Below are 22717 nucleotides of genomic sequence, written 5' to 3'. Positions count from 1 at the left end.
GTGCGGGGAAAACACTTCGGGAATTTCAGCTAAGAGAGGGGTAAAGACACCTGTATGGTTTTGGGAACATCTCCAACCTGGGGCATTGATCTGCAATCAGATCCAGAGCTTTTCTCAGAGTGGAAGGGAGGATTTGCATCCAAGCAGAGAGTAATCAGGACTGAAAGAAAAAAGAACAGAAAAACCTCAGTCAATAAAGGGTACTACTGTCCCCTTGACCTACTCTGGGATTATGTCCCCAGCATCGAGCCCTTTGGTCGGACAGAGGAGCAAGGAATGACAAGGAGAAGGGGTGAATCGGCAGATTTCCTGCTGGGAAGAAAGCTCCAAAGGAGCTATTCATTATTGGGGCTCAGATCTCTGGTTTGATCCCTAGCCTGGACAACTGGACAAATATCCCCTTGAGATAACTTTCCTGAAAAATCTTAGCGTACTATTTTCAGTCAGTCTTAAAGAGGTGTACAACCCCCCACCTCTACATTCTTAGTCCAGCTGGATGTGTATGTAAAGAGGAGAAGGCCAAAACGTCTGGCTACTGGTCTCTGAATTTGGCTGGAGGCAGATCTGAGGGGAGAATGGTATCAGGGTTGGAATAGGAAAGAGGGAGGTTGGAAGTCAAATATTTAATAATAATAATAATAATAATAATGGCATTTGTTAAGCACTTACTATGTGCAAAGCACTGTTCTAAGCGCTGGGGAGGATACAGGGTGATCAGGTTGTCCCACGTGGGGCTCACAGTCTTAATCCCCATTTTAACCGAGGCACAGAGAAGTGAAGTGACTTGCCCAAAGTCACACAGCTGACAAGCGGTGGAGCCTGGATTAGAACCCATGACCTCTGACTCCCAAGCGTGGGCTCTTTCCACTGAGCCACGCTGCTTCCCTTATTACTATTATTATCATCATTACTATTATTATTAGAGTGTAAGATCCTCAAGGGCAGGGAATATGTCTACCACCTCTGTATTTTGCTCTTCTATGTGCTTAGTCTAATGCTCTGCACTCAGTAAGCACTCAATGAATACCATTAATTGATCAATTATTTGCGCTCATTAGACACTCCATTTGTTTCATTGGCTTTTGTTTCCCTCAGCTGCATAAAAGTAACATGCGACACTTCTTGTGAGCTGCTTTACATGTATATATTACATGTATATACTGTATATACAGTATATTACATGTATATATTACACTTCTTGTGACCTGTATATATGTTTGTACATATTTATTACTCTATTTTATTTTACTTGTACATATCTATTCTATTTATTTTATTTTGTTAATATGTTTGGTTTTGTTCTCTGTCTCCCCTTTCTAGACTGTGAGCCCACTGTTGGGTAGGGACCGTCTCTATATGTTGCCAACTTGTACTTCCCAAGCGCTTAGTACAGTGCTCTGCACATAGTAAACGCTCAATAAATATGATTGATTGCTTTGGTTCTCTTCGGCAAGTGATTATCTCAGGATGGTAATAATAGCATTTATTAAGTGCTTACTGTATGCAGGGCACTGTACTAATTGCTGGGCAGTGTCCTGGTAGAAAAAATGAGAACCTAATCTTCAGTGATGCCTCTGGCCAAGTCTCTTTCACTGAAAGTGTGACTAGTGGCTAACATATTGATGTCCTGACAAGCTCAAATGATTTCTTTATCTCCTAGGCTAGTGCGGATATGGGAAGGAAGGGTAAGCTTAACCAAGCTAAAAGAAAAAGTCACCAGAGAAGGTGGAAGGGTAATTTTAAAGATCGAGAAAGAAGAATGGAAGGTAATCTCTTGAAGTTGCGTTCAACTTTTTTCTGTGGCAATAGGATTTTCTCTAACATGTAGAAAATCTAATTTTAAAAATTCCGTGGAGGTGAAGGAGAAAAAGACCAATTTAGCATTCTCTGAAGACCAGAGAGCCTGATTTGTATACAATCTAATCATGGTTCTTTGTAAAAAAAAAAAAAAAAAAAAAGCCAAACTCCAAATTTTGAATCGTATAGGCAGTTTTGAGCACAGCCTTGTTTGCAGTACAACCAAAGGGAAACTTGCAACTACTGTGGATCTTTTGGTTATAATTTTCCAGATTTTTAATAAAAATAATAATAATAATGATGGCATTTATTAAGTGCATACTATGTGCAAAGCACTGTTCTAAGTGCTGGGGAGGTTACAAGGTGATCAGGTTGTCCCACACGGGGCTCACAATCTTAATCCCCATTTTCCAGATGAGGTAACTGAGGCACAGTTAAGTGACTTGCCCAAAGTCACACAGCTGACAATTGGCGGAGCCGGAATTTGAACCTAGGACCTCTGACCCCAAAGCCCGGGCTCTTTCCACTGAGCCACGCTGCTTCCACCCTTTTTAGAACTACCTATTCCTTTGAGTTCGTGAATGCATAGGTTTATTTATTTTTGTTGGGAGATTAACCCAGACAAATTCCTGATTGATTGCTGCTGCCTAACAGGGAGGGTGTCCTTGCTCCCGTCAGTGGGGGATCCTGTCTACCAACTCTATCATTTTGTACTTTCCCAAGCACTTAGTAAAGTGCTCTGCACCCAGTAATATTTGCTTGCAACAGTTTTGTTTGTCCAGGGAACTTGCAGTTCTTCAACCAATTCAAACAATTGCAGCCCCTTTCCTTCCTCCTGTTCCCCTTACAAGAAAAAAGAGAGGCAGCGTGGCTCAGTGGAAAGAGCCCGGGCTTTGGAGTCAGAAATCATGGGTTCAACTTCCGCCAATTGTCAGCTGTGTGACTTTGGGCAAGTCACTTCACTTCTCCGTGCCTCAGTTACCTCATCTGTAAAATGGGGATTAAGATTGTGAGCCCCCCGTGGGACAACCTGATCACCTCGTAACCTCCCCAGTGCTTAGAACAGTGCTTTGCACATTGGAAGCGCTTAATAAATGCCATGATTATTATTATTAAAAATTCAAGGTAACACATTTTCCCTGCAAATTCAAATTCCCATGAAACCAAAACCAAAGAGATTAGAAGGGAGAAGTAAAATATTTTGCATTTTTCCTTTGATCCCCGGCTTACAAGCCAGGGTTATTTTTACGCATACTGAGGAAAAATGCTATATCAGATTTGCCTAGATAACTTCATTGGCATTGCAACCGGAATTCATTTTGCTTTCTCCACCTTCCACTCACCAGAAGCCAGGATCAGGTTGACTCATGTGCTCTCCCGTGTGTCCCATTCTGGCGGTCTGCCTGGTTGAAGAAGCGTGGCTCAGTGGAAAGAGCCCGGGCTTTGGAGTCAGAGGTCATGGGTTCAAATCCCGGCTCCGCCAACTATCAGCTGTGTGACTTTGGGCAAGTCACTTAACTTCTCTGTGCCTCAGTTACCTCATCTGTGAAATGGGGATTAAGACTGTGAGCCCCACGTGGGACAACCTGATCACCTTGTAAACTCCCCAGCGCTTAGAACAGTGCTTTGCACACAGTAAGCGCTTAATAAATACCATTATTATTATTATTATTGAAGGGTATTAGAAGGGATGGAGTGGGGGGAATGAAGGAATAGTTAGAAATGGTGAAATTTGGGGTTAAGAGGCTCCAAGCAGATGGCGAAAAGCTCTAGTCTTTATTCTAATTCTAGCACCCGTGGACAGCTGGTAATCAGAACTGTGTTAAAATGAGTTTTAAGGTGTTCCTTACAAGAATTTACCTGCATACAACCAACTGTTAATTATTCAAGGACTCATTATCTAGTCTGAGCAGGGCTGATGAGTGGGGGGCCTGACTCAAGGCCCAAGTTTGGGGCGAGGGCAGGGGAGAGAACTGCCAAGGGGGCACAGGGGCAAGATTTGGGGTAGTCTTGGGGCAATAGTTAACAAATCAGAAAGCTCAGCCCAAGAGAGAGGCTGCACTTGGGTTCCAAGAGTCCTCCCTCAATTTAAGCCCTCTTTTCCCCAACTGCCTCTCCCTTCTGCATCATCGATGCACTTGGATAATAATAATGATGATGGTATTTAAGTGCTTACTATGTGTAAAAGCACTGTTCTAAGCACTGGGGAGGTTACAAGGTGATCAGGTTGTCCCACAGAGGGCTCACAGTCTTCATCCCCATTTTACAGATGAGCTGAGGCCCAGAGAAGTTAAGTGACTTGCCCAAAGTCTCACAGCTGACAGTTGGCGGAGCTGGGATTTGAACCCATGACATCTGACTCCAAGGCCTGGGCTCTTTCCACTGAGCCACGCCAGATCTGTACCCTTTTAGAACAGTGGAGAAGATTTGGAGTGGTGGATGGCTTTAAATGGGTGGGAGAGTATTTTGAAAGTTTAGGAAAGGTGGACAACTGGTCCATCTACATCAAATTGGTTATCGGTGACCTTTTCTGAATATTAGAATCATTCATTTATCCTCTCATTACATTGTGTTTTGCTGTTACCCCTTATCATCTGTGTGCTTGTTCAAAGTTACTAAATTCTTCCTATTAAAAAGAAACTTGTACTTCCCAAGCGCTTAGTACAGTGCTCTGCACACAGTAAGCGCTCAATAAATACAATTGAATGAATGAATGATGCCCCACCCTCAGCCCCACAGCACTTATGTGCATATCTGGAATTCGCTTATTTTAATGTATCTTCCCCTCTAGACTGTAAGCTCCTTGTGGGCAGGGAACCTACCTACCAACTCTGTTGTACTGAGCTCTCCTGAGAATTTAGAGTGCCCCGCACACAGTAAGCACTCAGTAAAGACCACTGATCAATTAACAGGGACCTTGAGGGGAGGGGAGGGGGGCACACAGGGGCTCCAGAGCAAAATAGGGTTTCCCCCCCAAGGACTCCCCTAGGCTCAGGAATTGGACGGGACTTCCTCAGGAATCATTACGGGACACTGCTTATGCACGGCATAACATAATAATGTCTTACTGAACCTTGCGGAGATGGGGTTGGGACAGGGTGACAATTCACTTTTCCCTGCACTGGTGAGAGGGGGCAAATGTCTGATTTAAGGATGATCTAGGTTCCTTTTGTTCTCCTCTTCTTTCTTCTTGCTTCACATCTTTTGATCTTTTCCATTTGTTAGCACCTCTTCGCGGTGGCAGGGAGGGGTAATTTGAGTCCACATTTATAGACATTCCCATCAAAGATTTATTAAACAGAGAAGCTACTATTGTTAAAATGAAGGGAATTATTTATGGTTATTTGTTTCAGTTATCCATGGTCTCCCTGAATCTCTCCCCCTTCTAGACTTGTCTCCCCTTTCTAGACTGTGAGCCCGTTGTTGGGTAGGGAACGTCGCTATTTGTTGCCGACTTGTACTTCCCAAGCGCTTAGTACAGGGCTCAGCACACAGTAAGCACTCAATAAATACGATGAATGAATGAATATATAATCAAGGGGTCATTTTTGACAAGGGATCATTTTTGAGTTTTCACCCTATAACTTTGTTCCTCTACACTACCGGTCATATAGTATTTTCTTGGGTTTTTTTTTTCTTGTGTTTGGGGTTTGCTGTTGGGAAAATGAAACGATTTATTAGACCTGATGTAGTTAACAAATTCATGAAAGGAAACAATTTAACTGTAGTGGTTTGAAAAACAAAATAAAAAATCCCTCCCAGTATCATATTGGCTTTCAGGGCCATTACCACTGAACCATTCGACTTCTGTCAGCCCATAACAGTGATGTGATTCTTTTCCATTTGGGTTTTAGACCCTCCCTTCATCTCTATTGAGTCTGAGCAATCTACAGGAATGGCAGCTTCACAGGACTGGTTTGCTGAAAATTCCTGAATTCGTTGGAAGATTCCAGAGCCTCATGGTATTGGATTTATCCCGGAATGCAATTTCAGAGATACCGCGAGGAATTGGTAAGACATTCAAGCTCCTTAAATAAATAAGGGAAACACTTCTTCAGCTGTTAAAAAAAGGGTGAGTTTTTCTTGCCGAGAATAAAGGTGACATCTGACTGTAACACTGAATAGCTAGGCAGGGCATCCAAGTTGGATAAGAGCTAAAAATGACCATATAATAATAATAATAATAATGATAATGGCATTTATTAAGTGTTTACTATTGCAAAGCACTGTTCTAAGTGCTGGGAGGTTACAAGGTAATCAGGTTGTCCCATGGGGGGCTCACAGTCTTAATCCCCATTTTACAGATGAGGTTACTGAGGCACAGAGAAGTGAAGTGATTTGCCCAAAGTCACACAGCTGACAAATGGCAGAGGCAGGATTTGAACCCACGACCTCTGACTCCAAAGCCCATGCTCTTTCCACTGAGCCACGCTGCTTCTCAACCATATGAACCCATATGTTTCATAGACATTGCTGTGTGACAAAAAAAGATTATTTTGTAAAAAACAGCTGTCTCTGTAATAAGACCCTGACGCACAGGCTTGGATAATAATGTTGCTACTGTATATGGAGTGTGTGTGTGTGTGTGTGTGTGGTGTGTGGTGTGTGTGTATGTTTGTGTGTAAATGGAGATGGAAAAAGAGGAGAAATTGGACTAGGACAATAAAGTGGGAAAATTGTCCCCAAAATTCAGAAACTTAAAGAGAAGTGAAGCTGTCCTACAATGAGAGGGGGAAATTGGAAAATATTACTTATCCCTAGCACTAAGGTAACTGGTTCCACAATCAATTTAACTGCAGTTAGGGGAGAAAAAACTTGAGTATTTCAAAACAAAAATTTCCCAAAAGGCTAACCAAAATGTCAGCTCTTTGCTTGCTGTGTGTCTACAAATGCTGTCCTGATTTGGAATTACCATCTAAGGAGTCCTTAGGTGTTATATAGTTGAAATATTTGGGATCTGGGCCTGGTGGCAGTAGTGGTGGTGGTGGAGAGGCCCCGAGTTGAGGACACTGGGAAAATTGGGGGACTGAGTTAGCAGTTATTGGCCCGCAAGATTCAAAGGAAACAGACCATTCTTTTTAACAGACCCTGGAAGCAACCATGTATTCTGTCTACAGGACTGTTGACCAAACTCCAAGAGCTGATCCTTAGCTACAACAAAATCAAGACCGTCCCCAAAGAGTTGAGCAACTGTGTCAGCTTGGAGAAACTGGAGCTGGCTGTGAACCGAGATATCTGCGAACTTCCCCAGGAGGTGAGAAGAGCATACCTTTCACAGTTACTCACTCTGGCCATTTCTGATGTATTCCTCCAGTGTAGATTCATTTCTTCAGAAGAATCATTTCTTGACAGTAAAACGAAGTTTTTACTATTCTTTTTCATAGCACTTCGGATGGCATCTCACTTTCTTGTATAATTAAGGGGAAATACCTGCTATTACTAAAGAAAATGTATTTTTTTTAATTAGAGAAGGGCCTGAAGATGAATACCTGGCGGTGTAGACACGACCTGCTTAACGAACAGATCAGAAATGCCCTTCTTTGCCAGATGTCTGTTCTCTGCCAGCTTGAAAGTTAAACACTAGTCTTGATGTGAGTCCAAACTCCCGTATTTGGGACATGTTGTGACGCTCTTAGCTAAACAAAATTATGCTCACTCAGAGCTGAAGGGGTCCGCCTTTCCTTTCCGATAGAATAAGCACCACAAGTGTCAGAGATGGATGACACAATGAATGCTCAATCAATCAGTCAGTGGTGTTTACTGAGCATTTACTGTATGCTCTCATTTTGGCGAGTACGATATAACAGAGTTGGTAGACACATTCCTCAGTCTAGAGTGGGAGGCAGACATTAATATAAATCAATTACAGATATGTACATAAGTGCTGTGGGGCTGAGGAAGGGGTGAATAAAGGGAGCAAATCCAAGTGCAAGGGTGACGCAAAAGGGAGTGGGAGAAGAGGGAATGAGGGCTTAGTCAGGGAAAGCCTCTTGGAGATGTGCTTTCAATAAGGCTTTGAAGTGGGGGAGAGTAATTATCTGTTGGATGTGAAGAGGGAGGATGTTGCAGGCCAGAGATTTATTCATTCAGTTGTATTTATTGAGCGCTTACTGTGTGGAGAGCACTGTACTTAAGCGCTTGGGAAGTACAAGTTGGCAACATATAGAGACAGTCCCTACCCAACAGCGGGCTCACAGTCTAGAAGGGGGAGACAGACAACAAAACAAAACACGTGGACAGGTGTCAAGTCATCAGAATAAACAGAAGTAAACTAGATGCACATCACTAACAAAAATAGAATAGTAAATATGTACAAGTAAAATAAATCGAGTAATAAATCTGTACAAACATATATACAGGTGCTGTGGGGAGGGAAAGGAGGTAGGGCTGGGGGGGATTCATTCATTCAATTGTATTTATTGAGCGCTTACTGTGTGGAGAACACTGTACTTAAGCGCTTGGGAAGTACAAATTGGCAACATATAGAGACAGTCCCTACCCAACAGCGGGCTCACAGTCTAGAAGGGGGAGACAGACAACAAAACAAAACATGTGGACAGCTGTCAAGTCATCAGAATAAATAGAAGTAAACTAGATGCACATCACTAACAAAAATAGAATAGTAAATATGTACAAGTAAAATAAATCGAGTAATAAATCTGTACAAACATATATACAGGTACTGTGGGGAGGGTAAGGAGGTAGGGCTGGGGGGATTCATTCATTCATTCAATTGTATTTATTGAGCGCTTACTGTGTGTAGAGCACTATACTAAGCGCTTGGGAAGTACAAGTTGGCAACATATAGAGACAGTCCCTACCCAACAACGGGCTCACAGTCTAGATGGGGGAGACAGACAACAAAACAAAACATGTGGACGGGTGTCAAGTCATCAGAATAAATAGAAGTAAAGCTAGATGCACATCATTAACAAAAATAGAATAGTAAATATGTACAAGTAAAATAGAGTAATAAATCTGTACAAACATATATACAGGTGCTGTGGGGAGGGGAAGGAGGTAGGGCTGGGGGGATGGGGAGGAGGAGAGGAAAAAGGGGGCTCAGTCTGGGAAAGCCTCCTGGAGGAGGTGAGCTCTCAGTAGGGCTTTGAAGAGATAGGAGGTGGAAAAGAGGTCGGCAGTAGATGGGCGACACAGAATGGAGGCAGTGTGGGAGTGTCTCATTTCTATGGAAGGGACTAGATTGCTCCCCTAAGCCGCGGGGCTGGGCACCATAGACCATGATGGCTGGCTGCTCTCTGGGCAGGGAAGCGTGCCCGCTTCCAGGCAGCTGCCACTTTAACCGCCTGCCCTCACTGGGAGAAAGACAGTCTCTTTTCACCTCAATCAATCAATCAATCAGCCAATCAATCAATCAATCGTATTTATTGAGCGCTTACTGTGTGCAGAGCACTGTACTAAGCACTTGGGAAGTACAAGTTGGCAACATATAGAGACAATCCCTACCCAACAGTGGGCTCACAGTCTAAAAGGGGGAGACAGAGAACAAAACCAAACATACTAACAAAATAAAATAAATACAATAGATATGCACAAATAAAATAGAGTAATAAATATGTACAAACATATATACATATATACAGGTGCTGTGGGGAAGGGAAGGAGGTAAGATTGGAGGATGGAGAAGGGGACGAGGGGGAGAGGAAGGAAGGGGCTCAGTCTGGGAAGGCCTCCTGGAGGAGGTGAGCTCTCAGTAGGGCCTTGGCACCCTCTCCAGTGAGGCCTAAAATACCTGAAATGCAGGGCTTCAAAATCCTTTCCACTTCAAGGGCCCCTTTATTTGGAAAGTTTTCCAAATAAGAAGCATAAAGATGGAAGCGCTGACTACGTGCCAAGCACCGTACTAAGCGCTGGGGTATATACAAAATAATCAGGTTGGACAATCCCTGTCCCGCAAGAGGCTCAAAAATCTAAGAAAGAGGGAGTAGGACTAGAAGAAGGTCACTGGGGCTAATTCTACATGGAACAAATATCTCTATATTTTGCTTGAAATTACTAATTCTAGCCTGAATTTGCTTGGGACAAATCTTACAGCTATACCCCAACGCTGTCCTGACAAATGACGGCTTGGTAGACAAATAATCGGGTTGAACTCCCGGTTCAGTCAGGAAGCTATCACATGATCAGAAGTCTCTGTCTGCACAGATTCAGAGAAATGTCTTTCAGCTGATCTGGAGAGATAACAGAAAGAAATGGCAGTGGTGGTGCAGATGGGGAAACTGAGGCATGAAGAAGTTAAGCGACTTGCCCAAGGTCACCCAGCAAGTAAGTGGCAGAGCCAGGATTACAACCCAGGTCCTCTGATTGCCAGGCCCAGGCTCTTTCCACTACGTCATGCTGCTTCCAACTCAATAAATACCATTGATTGATTAGGTGTTCTGAATCAGGTGGAATTATGGGGTTTTCTTGCAACTATAGTTACTATATAATAATAATAATGGCATTTATTAAGCACTTACTATGTGCAAAGCACTGTTCTAAGCGCTGGGGAGTTTACAAGGTGATCAGGTTGTCCCATGGGGGGCTCACAGTCTTAATCCCCATTTTACAGATGAGGGAACTGAGGCCCAGAGAAGTGAAGTGACTTGCCTAAAGTCACCCAGCTGACAATTGGCGGAGCCGGGATTTGAACCCGTGAACTCTGACTCCAAAGCCCGGGCTCTTTCCAGTGAGCCATGCTGCTTCTCCATATATACTATATACTATAGTACTATAGTATATACTATATAGTATATATGGAGAATAGTATATATATAGTATATACTATATAGTATATACTATAGTATAGTATGGAGCAGCATGGCCTACTGGAAAGCATATGGGCCGGAGAGTAAGAAGGACCTGGGTTCTAGTCCTGGCTCCACCACTTATCTGCTCTGTGACTTTGGGCAAGTCACTTAATTTATCGGTGCCTCAGTTACCTCATCTGTAAAATGGGGATTAAGACTGTGAGCCCCATGTGGGACATGGAATCTGTCCAATCTGATTAGTTTGTATCTACCCCAGCACTTAATACAGTGCCTGGGACATAGTATTTAACAAATACCATTAAAAAAAGAAAAACTATTTCTGAATAGAATTTATAACCAATAAGCACTTAGTACAGTGCTCTGCACACAGCACTCAATCAATCAATCAATCAATCATATTTATTGAGCGCTTACTATGTGCAGAGCACTGTACTAAGTGCTTGGGAAGTACAAATTGGCAACATATAGAGACAGTCCCTACCCAACAGTGGGCTCACAGTCTAAAAGGGGGAGACAGAGAACAAAACCAAACATACTAACAAAATAAAATAAATAGAATAGATATGTACAAGTAAAATAAATATATAAATAGAGTAATAAATATGTACAAACATATATACATATATACAGGTGCTGTGGGGAAGGGAAGGAGGTAAGATGGGGGGATGGAGAGGGGGAGAGGAAGGAAGGGGCAATAAATGCGATTGAATGAATGAATGGTGTAGTATATTTTGATAAACTCTACAGGAAACATCTTCTCTCCATCCCAGGGATCATGAAGCTTTAGACAGACTAGTGAGGAAAAAATTCAGCCTAGCCCAGTGCATGTTCCTGTGAACAGCTATTTTCATTCATTCATTCAATCATATTTATCGAGTGCTCACTGCATGCAGAGCACTGTACTAAGCGCTTGAAACATCTGAAACATTTATGTCATCTTGAAAACTTTTATATTAGTGTTGGTTTCCCATTTCTGTCTCTGGCAAAAACAAACCCTTCAAGGCTGTCCACCAACTCTCCCCATTTTACATATTTTTGTGCAAAGCTCTTAAGAAGCAATTCACTTCGGGGGAAACTGGTTAGATGTTGAACGTTGTTCAGAAATATTAGCATTAGGTCTGCACCCTTCTAGACCGTGAGCCCACTGGTGGGTAGGGACTGTCTCTATATGTTGCCAACTTGTACTTCCCAAGCGCTTAGTACAGTGCTCTGCACACAGTGAGCGCTCAATAAATTCGATAGATTGATATCCACCCTCTTCAATCAGTCAGCAGCATTTATTGAGCACCTGCAGGGTGCAGAATACTATACTAAATGCTTGAGGAAGTTCTGTACTCAGAAGACACCGAACTCTGTCGTCAAGGAATTTCTAATTCCATTAATTAGCTTGAGAAGCTCAGTGAAGAAGTCCTCTAGTAGCTTTGTAACTTTCCTCAGTATCATCATCATCATCAATCGTATTTATTGAGCGCTTACTGTGTGCAGAGCACTGTACTCATAGTAAAATAAATGCCAACTGACATAGCTCTGCACACAGTAAGCGCTCAATAAATACGATTGAATGAATAACCTAAAAAAAAAAACCCAAACCCTCAAATACTTGGGTTTGAAGGGCTCACACATCAGAAGAAAACAACGTTATTGAAACAACCCCCTTTAACACTTTCATTTAGATGATTACCCAACAGAGGGAATTTACCTGGAGCAGAAGGGGACTTTCCTGTCATTCTTACTCCACGCTAAGTAAAGCTCTTTGGCTGCATTAGTTTCAGGAGACAAGAACGTAGATTCTGTCACTAATTTTAATCCGTGTTTATTAATGCGCGCTGTTTATCTTCAGCTCAGCAACCTGAAGAAGCTGATTCACCTAGATTTAAGTATGAACCAGTTCACGACCATCTCTCCCGCAGTGCTGAATTTGCCCGCCCTGGAGTGGTTGGACTTGGGGAGCAACAGGATTGAACAGCTGCCTGCCACCATTGACAGGTTGGTGAGTGGGAGCCAATCTTTCTTTATTAATAACAATAATAATAATAATTAGTATTTGTTAAGTGCTTACTTTATGGCAGGCACTGTTCTGAGCAGTGGGGTGGATGCAAGCAAATTAGGTTGGACGCAGTTCCTGTCCCACATGGGGCTCACAGTCTCAATCCCCATTTTGCAGATGAGGTAGCTGAGGCCCAGAGAAGTGAAGTCACTTGCCCAAGATAAGTGGCAGAGGCGGGATTAGAACCCAGACCTTCTGACTCCCAGGCTGAGGCTTTATCCACTACTTTTTTTATGGCATTTATTAAGCGCTTACTATGTGCAAAGCACTGTTCTAAGCGCTGGGGAGGTTACAAGGTGATCAGGTTGTCCCACAGGGGGCTCACAGTCTCCATCCCCATTTTCCAGATGAGGTAACTGAGGCCCAGAGAAGTGAAGTGACTTGCCCAAAGTCACACAGCTGACAATTGGCGGAGCCAGGATTTGAACCCATGACCTCTGACTCCTAAGTCCGCTCTTTTCCACTGAGCCACACTGCTTCCCACTATGCCACGCTTTACCCAGCTTGGTTCTTAGGAAACAGTCATGAAACTGATCTGGCAAGAATCCGTGCAGTTAGAATGAAAACGTACTCTTTCTTACGCTAGAATATTGCTGTTTGACGGAATCTGGGGAGGGGACTAAATGGAAAATTAAATAAAATATCATTAGTTCGTTGCTCGATAGGTGGTCTGTCCCAATCTGGAGAACGCGTTTAGGAGACGCCATCCCAGGAGGATATATATAAATGTGGAGGTTTGTGGGTTGGGAGGAAGAGTGGAGTTCCTCCGCTGAACTGGAAGAAGCAGCAGGGCCTAGTGGAAAGACCTTGAGACTGGTTTGTCAGAGGACCTGGTTCGAATCCTGCTCTGCCAAATGCTTGCCGTGTGACTTTGGGCAAGTCACTTAACTTCTGTTGTGAGGAGCAGCATGGTGTAGTGGATAGAGCACGAGCCTGGGAGACAGAAGGTCATGGGTTCTAATCCTGGCTCCACCGCTTGTCTGCTGTGTGATCTCGGGCAGGTCGTTTCACTTCTCTGGGCCTCAGTTACTTCATCTGTAAAATGGGGATTGAGACTGTGAGCCCTATGTGGGACAGGGACTGTGTCCAATCTGATGTGCTTGTGTCCACCCCAGAGCTTAGTACAGTACCTGGCACGTACTAAGGGCTTAACAGAAACCACAATTATTATTATTATTATTGTTATTCGTTCATTCAATCGTATTTATTGAGCGCTTACTGTGTGCAGAGCACTGTACTAAGCGCTTGGGAAGTCCAAGTTGGCAACATAGAGAGACGGTCCCTGCCCAACAGTGGGCTCACAGTCTAGAAGGGGGAGACAGACAACAAAACAAAACATATTAACAAAATAAAATAAATAGAATAAATATGTACAAGTAAAATAAATACGTTATTAATATTGTTGTTAATATTATTATTAATAATAATGGCATTTATTAAGCGCTTACTATGTGCAAAGCACTGTGTTAAGCACTGGGGAAGTTACAAGGTGATCAGGTTGTCCCACGGGGGGCTCACAGTCTTAATCCCCATTTTACAGATGAGGTAATGGAGGCACAGAGAAGTTAAGTGACTTGCCCAGTCACACAGCTGACAAGTGGCAGAGCTGGGATTTGAACCCATGAACTCTGACTCCAAAGCCCAGGCTCTTTCCACTGAGCCACGCTGCTTCTCTAAGTAGCAGTTATTATTCTCTATGCCTTAATTCTCCTGTTCTCCCTCCTACATAGACTGTGAATGCCATGCGGGACAGGGACTTCATCAAATCTAATTAACACGTACCTACCTCAGCACTTAGAACAGTATTTGACACATAATAAGTGCTTAACAAATACCATGTTAAAAAAAAAAACCTGGATTCCCCGTGAACTGTAACCTCCTCTTGGGCAGGGATTGTATCTGCCAGCTCTGTTGTATTGTACTCTCCCAAACACTTAGCACAGTGCTCTGCACACTGTAAGCATTCAATAATTGATAAAACTGAACAGTGAATGAACTTGTCGTGTTAATTCGGAGGAACTCCACAGGTGGTAAGCGCTTAGTACAGTCCTCTGCACACAGTAAGCGCTCAATAAATACGATTGATGATGATGGTAGGAGCAATGCTGAGAGCATAAAAATGGTCAAAGCAAAATCCCAGAGGCCTTTAGCTCCTCTGGTGGTACTCGGCCCGTCCTGAGGTGGGGTGACCAGCCACTTGCTGAAGAATAATAAGTGTGGTATTAGTTAAGTGCTTACTATGTGCCAAGCACTGTTCTAAGCACTGGAGTAGATACAAGCTAATCAGGTTGGACAGAGTCCCTATCCTGCATCCCAGTCTTAATCCTCATTTTACAGATGAGGTAACAGAGAAGTGAAGTGACTTGCCCCAAGTGTGGAGGCGTGGCGGCACGATTAGAACCCAGGTCCTCTAACTCCCAGGCCCGTCCTTTTTCCACTAGAGCCCAAGGCCGCAGGGTAGAGTAAAGTGGGAGAGGCAGGGCTGCAGTTGCTGCTAGCAGCCCAAGAGAACACAGACAGAGCGAGCCAGGGCTGCCCCATGTGGGCGGGGGCACTGCCCCCCACCATCATTGTCTCTCCCAGTCATCATCATCATCAATCGTATTTATTGAGCGCTTACTGTGTGCAGAGCACTGTACTAAGCGCTTGGGAAGTACAAGTTGGCAACATACAGAGACAGTCCCTACCCAGCAGTGGGCTCACAGTCTAAAAGGGGGAGACAGAGAACAAAACCAAACATACTAACAAAATAAAATAAATAGAATAGATATGTACAAGTAAAATAAATAGAGTAATAAATATGTACAAATATATATACAGGTATATACATATATACAGTCATCCCAGAATGCCCATTCCCGTACTTTATCTTTTCCCTGAGCCAGGCTCTGCCCAGTTCCAGCTCATTTCCAGACTGGGGTAGGAGATAATGTGGCCCAAATTCCGTTTTTCCGTAGTCAACAAACAGAACCAGGCTTTCCTGTGATACCTAATGAACTGAAGTCTTTTATTCTCCAGAATGGAGCGCTTACATACATTATGGCTGCAGCGGAACGAAATAACTTGCTTACCTGAGACCATCAGCAATATGAAGAGCCTGACTACTCTTGTCCTCAGCAGCAACCAACTCAAGGATATTCCGCTGTGCATGGAACAGATGACAAACCTAAGGTAAAAGCTTGAGTGAAAGCCATAACCCCGAATGGGTGACAAAGCTGCTTATGAGACCTCCCCCAACTTTTAGCGATGACAGACCAAGAAAGTCAGGGAACCTCACTGAAGTGGATTCAAGTTATTGCATGTAAATGGACTTTTGAGTCTGTATTTTCACTAGGAACCTGGTCAGAGATACAGACATTAAATTCCAAATCTAGCTGTCTCTTATTTAGGTACAAGATAATCAGGTCAGATACAGTTTCTGTCCCGGGGTGCGCCGTCGGAGGGAGGAGGATTTACAGATCAATCAATCAGTCGTATTTATTGAGCGCTTACTATGTGCAGAGCACTGTACTAAGCGCTTGGGAAGTACAAATTGGCAACACATAGAGACAGTCCCTACCCAACAGTGGGCTCACAGTCTAAAAGGGGGAGACAGAGAACAGAACCAAACATACCAACAAAATAAATAAAATAAAATAAAATAAATAGGATAGAAATGTACAAGTAAAATAAATAAATAAATAAATAGAGTAATAAATATGTACAACCATATATCCATATATACAGGTGCTGTGGGGAAGGGAAGGAGGTAAGATGGGGGGATGGAGAGGGGGACGAGGGGGAGAGGAAGGAAGGGGCTCAGTCTGGGAAGGTAGGTAGGTTACCTACAGATGAGGTAACTGAGGCACAGAGAAGTTGTGACTTGCCCAAGGTCACACAGCAGGCACGTTGTAGGGCTCCTCTGACGCCCAGGCCCGTGCTTTATCCAAAAGGCTATGCTGCTTCCCTATGGTTAAGGATCATGTCTACTAACTGTATTGTATTATACTCTCCCTAAGGCTTAGTACAGTGCTCTGGAAACAGTAGGTGCTCAATCAGTACCGTTGGTTAATTAGACATAGAAAATAGGAATCCTAAGCATGCTAGTGGATTCTATTTTATTTGCATTATAATGTAATATAATTTGTAAGGGTAATCATCTTGCTCAAATAACATCTTACTAAAGCAAAGACAGCCCTTCTCATTATGCAAAGTAAGAATTTAATTCTAATGACTGAAAACCCAACCAAGGAGGCAAACCTGATTCTGTTGATGGGCAGTCTGAAGACCAGAATTCTCACTATTCACTACTCTCCACCATATGTACGGACTGAAATAAGTTGCACTGGATGGATTTTCAGTAGTAAAAGAAAAAACGTGGCAACAGGAACGCTAAGAGCAATTTGCAAATAAGATGGTCCTCTGCTGTAGTGATTTCACCCTTCCAAAGGTCATTTACAGTTACTACTGAAAATCCACCAAGTGCAACTTATTTCGGTGTGTACATGTGGTGAAGAGTAGGGAATAGAGAAGCAGCGTGGCTCAGTGGAAAAGAGCAGACTTCGGAGTCAGAGGTCATGGGTTCAAATCCTGGCTCTGCCAACTGTCAGCTGTGTGACTTTGGGCAAGTAACAACTCTGTGCCTCAGTTACCTCATCTGTAAAATGGGGATTAAGAGTGTGAGCCCCCCACGGGACAACCGATCACCTTGTAACCTCCCCAGTGCTTAGAACAGTGCTTTGCACATAGTAAGCGCTTAAATGCCATTATTATTATTATTATTAATAGAGAGAATTTTGGTCTTCAGACTGCCTATCAACAGAATCAGGTTTTTTTTAATGGCATTTATTAAGCGCTTACTATGTGCAAAGCACTGTTCTAAGCGCTGGGGAGGTTACAAGGTGATCAGGTTGTCCCACGTAGTGCTCACAGTCTTAATCCCCATTTTACAGATGAGGGAACTGAGGCCCAGAGAAGTGACTTGCCCAAAGTCACACAGCTGACAAGTGGCGGAGCCGGGATTTGAACCCATGACCTCTGACTCCAAAGCCCGGGCTCTTTCCACTGAGCCACGCTGGTTTTCAGTCATAAGAATCATTATTTTGCATAATGAGAAGGGCCCTCTTTGCTTTAGTAAGATGTACTTTAGCAAGATGATTACCATTGCAACTTAGATTACATTATAATGCAAATAAAATAGAATACACTAGCACGCTTAGGATTCCTATTTTCTATTTCTAATTAACCAATGGTATTTAATGAGCACCCACTGTTTGCGGAGCAGTGTACTAAGCCTTAGGGAGAGTATAACAGAATACAGTTGGTAGACATGATCCCTGCTGTAGGGAAGCCGTCCTCACGGATAAAGCACTTGCCTGGGAGTCGGACGTGGGTTCTAAGTTCCACAACTTGCCTGCTGTGTGACCTTGGGCAAGTCACCACTTCTCTGCGCCTCATTTACCTCATCCGTAAATTCTCCTCCCTCCGACTTAGACTGCGCACCACGGGACAGGGACTGTACCTGACCTGATTCACTTGTACCTAAATAAGAGACAGCTAGATTTGGAATTTAATGGCTGTTTCTCTGCCTAGGTTCCTAGGGAAAATACAAACTCAAAGTCCATTTACATGCAATAACTTGAATCCACTTCAGTGAGGTTCTCTGACTTTCTTGGCCTGTCATCGCTAAAAGTGTAGGGGGTCTGAGAGGAGATAGAGCATGGACCTGGGTTCTAATCCCGGCTCCGCCACGTGTCTGCAGATTGTTAATGTGCTGGGGGCAGTTCCATACTTTTGGGTCTGTGCTGAGTGAGAATACAGCACCCACTCAGAAAACATGTACTTAAAGGAAAAGAAAACACAGTCTGCTCTTTTTCCTTTGCGTGCTTGAGAAGCTGCCTGGCCTACTGGCTAGAGGACAGCCCCAGCAGTCAGAGGACCTGGCTTCTAATCCCCACTCTGCCACACATCTGTTGAGTGACCTTGGGAAAGTCGCTTAATTTCTCTGTGCCTCAGTTGCCTCATCTGGGAAATGGGGATTAAGACTATGAGTGGGACAGGGTTTGTGTTCAACCAGATTAGCCTGTATTAACCCCAGCCCTTAGTACAGTGTCTGGCACAGAGTAAGCGCTTAATAAATATCATCTTACATATATAAAAAATGATATATATTATTTCTCTATCTATATAGATATATAGATATCATTTATATCTATATATATCTCTATATCTATATATAGATAAATAATATATCGTTTTTTATCTATATCTATCTATCTATCTAATCTTCTAGGCTGTGAGCCCACTGTTGGGTAGGGACTGTCTCAATATGTTGCCGACTTGTACTTCCCAAGCGCTTAGTACAGTGCTCTGCACACAGTAAGCGCTCAATAAATACGATTGATTGATTGATTGATTTATCATTTAACTTTTCTGCCCATCAGTTACCTCACCTGGAAAATGGTAATTAAGACTATGAGCCCGTTGTGGGGCATGAACTGTGTCGGGGCCTGATTAGCTTGGTACTTGACTTGTACTTCCCAAGCACTTAGTACAGTGCTCTGCACACAGTAAGCACTCAATAAATACGATTTTTTGACTGAATATGGTACCTGGCACATAATAAGCATTTAAACAGTGCCATTTAAAAAAAACACAAACCCTGCAGTATGTATAAACCCAGAAGCTGTTTATAAAACTTCAGTCGATTGAAAAAGTTAGTGGTGACAGGTTTTCTTTCTCTTAGAGCCTACTCCTCTGTTTTCTTACCCAGATCAGGAAGGACTTAATAGATGTTTTGACTTTTGACTCAAACACGAACAGGCTAAGTGGTGACTTCTGTTTCACCTGTGTGCTTTCTTCCCCTGGGGGAAAGAAATAGGGCATCAGATAAATGTATATACCTGTAATTTTATTTAATACTACTACAAATAATAATGATGGTATTTGTTAAGCGCTTAATGTGTGTGAAGCACTGTTCTAAGCGCTGTGGGGGGATACAAGATGATCAGGTTGTCCCACGGGTGACTCACAGTCTTAATCCCCATTTTACAGATGAGGTAACTGAGGCCCAGAGAAGTGAAGTGACAAATGGCGGAGCCAGGATTAGAACCCATGATCTCTGACTCCCAAGCCCGGGCTCTTTCCACTGAGCCACGCTGCTGCTTAGTATTTATTTGTATTGATTTCTGTTTATTTGTATTGATGCCTGTCTCCCCCGTCTAGACTGAGCTTGTTGTGAGCAGGGATTGTCACTCTTTATTGCTGTATTGTACTTCCCCAAGCGCTTAGTACATTGTTCTGCACATAGCAAGCGCTCAATAAATACAATTGAATGAATGAACATGTACATAAAAAAAAATAAATGATGGTATTTGTTAAGTGGTTACTATGTGCAAAGCACTGTTCTAAGCGCCGGGGGGATACAAGGTGATCAGGTTGTCCCACGTGGGGCTCAGAGTCTTAATCCCCATTTTCCAGATGAGGTCACTGAGGCACAGAGAAGTGACTTGCCCAAAGTCACGCAGCCGATAAGTACATGTTTCCATGGCACTATATACCTGTAATGTTTTCTGTTGAACTACCAGGTTTGTTAACTTCAGAGACAACCCTCTGCAGCTGCAAGTGACGCTTCCTTCTTGTCAGAACATGGATGAGGCGGAGGAGGAAGAACGGGAACTGTTCGGTGTTCAGTTTATGCTGGCGTATATCCAGGAGTCCCGAAGCAAGGCAGGTAGGAGATTTGCTTCTGTAAAGAGTGTTACTAACACTCTTTTTCTGGGGGTGGAAAGGAAAAAGTAGTATGCTGAGGTACTTGCTCCACCTGGGCAATGGGAAAAATCCCAGTATTTTGAGCGAATCTCCAGGATTTCCTCATGAAGGTCTCAGACAAGGCTTGAGAATCGTGAGGGCAGGGAAACGTGTCTACCAACTCTGTTATAGTATACTCTCCGAAGTGCTTAGTACAGTGCTCTGCACACAGTAGGCACTCAATAAATACCATTGATTGAATCAGGGCTGAAAAGATCCAAAATGGTGGCTTTCTTGCCTGCCTGTTAGTTGAAGCTTAATTCTTCCTTGTCCTCCTTCCCTCTCAAATCCCTGCCTCCTTTTTGCCCCTGCACTCAAAATGAAAAGTTGGCACCTCTGAGTAATAATAATAATAATAATAATTGGCATTTGTTAAGCGCTTACTATGTGCAAAGCACTGTTCTAAGCACTGGTCAACTCCTCCCTGGGTTTGGCATTTTTTTACCCAATAGGTTCTCCTAGCCCTTTGCTTTTCCTCCTCCCCACTCCTTTTTTGAGATACTTCAGGGCATTAGCATATCCAGTAAAATGTGGAAAGGGGAAGGGAAACAGACTTAAAAACCCTCATTTAGTTTCTATCAGCTCTATTACAGGAATGCTGCAGGAAGAGACTGCAACTATTGGCAAAAGAGGTTTTAGGATCATCTGTGGACTTCATTTATTCAAATTTTCCCTAGTCCCCTGAAGGATTGGGGTACTAAGTTTATTTTATTGTACTTAACCTCAAGGTTATGCTTTAGGAAAGAAACAAATATTCACCAGCACTAACTTCCATTCATCAAAGTAGTGAGGCCTAGTGGAAAGAACACAGGCCTAGGAGTCAGATGACCTGGGTTCTAATTCTACCAATTGCTTGCTATTTGACCCTGGGCAAGTCACTTAACTTTTCTGTGCCTCAGTTCCCTCAACTGTAAAATGGGGTAAAATACCCATTCTCTCTCCTGCTTAGTGAGCCCCATGAGGGATAGGGACTGTGTCTGATCTAATTAACTTGAACCTACACCAGTGCTTAGAACAGTGTCTGATACATAATTAGCACTTAACAGATACCATAAAAAATTAAAAAATGTACTCAGTAGTATGTATTGAGTGCCCCTTCTTTGTGGAGCCATGTACTGGGTGATGGAAGCCTGTGTGCTTATTCAGTTGTATTTATTGAGTGCTTACTGTGTGCAGAGCATTGTAGTAAATGCTTGGCTTAGGTATAAGCATTTAATAATAATGATGATGGCATTTATTAAGCGCTTACTATGTGCAAAGCACTGTTCTAAGCGCCGGGGAGGTTACAAGGTGATCGGGTTGTCCCCCGGGGGGGCTCACAGTCTTCATCCCCATTTTACAGATGAGGGAACTGAGGCCCAGAGAAGTGACTTGCCCGAAGTCACACAGCTAAGTAGTGGAGCCGGGATTTGAACCCGTGACCTCTGACTCCAAAGCCAGAGGTCTCTTTCCCACTGAGCCCCGCTGCTCCTCTACAGTTTAGCAGGGTTGGACAGGTGACCTAGCAAAGGAAAAGGTTGGGGTTTAGTAACAGGGGCACGGGGCTAATCCTGAGTCCTAAAACTTTAGCGATTGTAGCCATTGCAAAGATCGTTGCCAGCCTCTCTGGTTTGAGGCAGGCTGTGAGCCCACTGTTGGGTAGGGACTGTCTCTATATGTTGCCAATTTGTACTTCCCAAGCGCTTAGTACAGTGCTCTGCACATAGTAAGCGCTCAATAAATACGAATGATGATGATGATGATGGGCTGGTTGCGGAGGGGTCTTTGGGAAACCTTTGCCCTACACCCTCCCTCCTCTGTCAGCAGGGCCACAACTTGCATTTTGGGAAGCGTGCCGCATTCTCCACTGTGCTTTCTGGTATTTTGTTGCCAACTTGTACTTCCCAAGCGCTTAGTACAGTGCTCTGCATCCAGTAAGCGCTCAATAAATACAATTGATTGATTGATTGATTTCAAGGGCCTTGTTGACCGTGTCAAGAAGCATTCTACAGCCCTTTTACGGAAAAGTATAAATATGATAGGAAGAGTGAGGAACTCTCCTTTGGTCCCTGCACGAGCAGATCAGCAGAGCTGAATGCAGTTGATTTGGGTGGGTTTTGGGTAGCCTCCATGTCCTTGGAAAAGCAGGAAGAAGGGGGAGGAGGTCGCTTCACTTCTCTGTGCCTCAGTTCCCTCATCTGTAAAATGGGGATTAAGACTGTGAGCCTCACATGGGACCACCTCATCTCCTTGTGTTCCCCCCAGCACTTAGAACAGTGGTTTTAGACTGTGAGCCCACTGTTGGGTAGGGACTGTCTCTATATGTTGCCAACTT

General features: G+C 43.4%; 1 protein-coding gene across 1 annotated transcript in view; it reads left to right on the top strand.

Moving 5' to 3' along the window:
• LRRC39 (leucine rich repeat containing 39) overlaps window positions 1–22717 on the top strand; it is a 35135-nt gene that overhangs the window by 10678 nt on the left and 1740 nt on the right. The window contains exons 5-10 of the mRNA XM_038744860.1: window positions 1661–1766; window positions 5652–5808; window positions 6915–7051; window positions 12409–12554; window positions 15634–15786; window positions 20181–20326. Coding sequence (XP_038600788.1) covers window positions 1661–1766; window positions 5652–5808; window positions 6915–7051; window positions 12409–12554; window positions 15634–15786; window positions 20181–20326 — 845 coding nt within the window. The remainder of the gene's footprint in view (window positions 1–1660; window positions 1767–5651; window positions 5809–6914; window positions 7052–12408; window positions 12555–15633; window positions 15787–20180; window positions 20327–22717) is intronic.

The sequence above is a fragment of the Tachyglossus aculeatus genome, chromosome 4 (assembly GCF_015852505.1).
Source record: "Tachyglossus aculeatus isolate mTacAcu1 chromosome 4, mTacAcu1.pri, whole genome shotgun sequence".
NCBI classification, from domain to species: domain Eukaryota; kingdom Metazoa; phylum Chordata; class Mammalia; order Monotremata; family Tachyglossidae; genus Tachyglossus; species Tachyglossus aculeatus.
The sequence above is the reverse complement of the archived record's forward strand: the minus strand, read 5'-3'. Positions and strand labels throughout refer to the sequence as shown.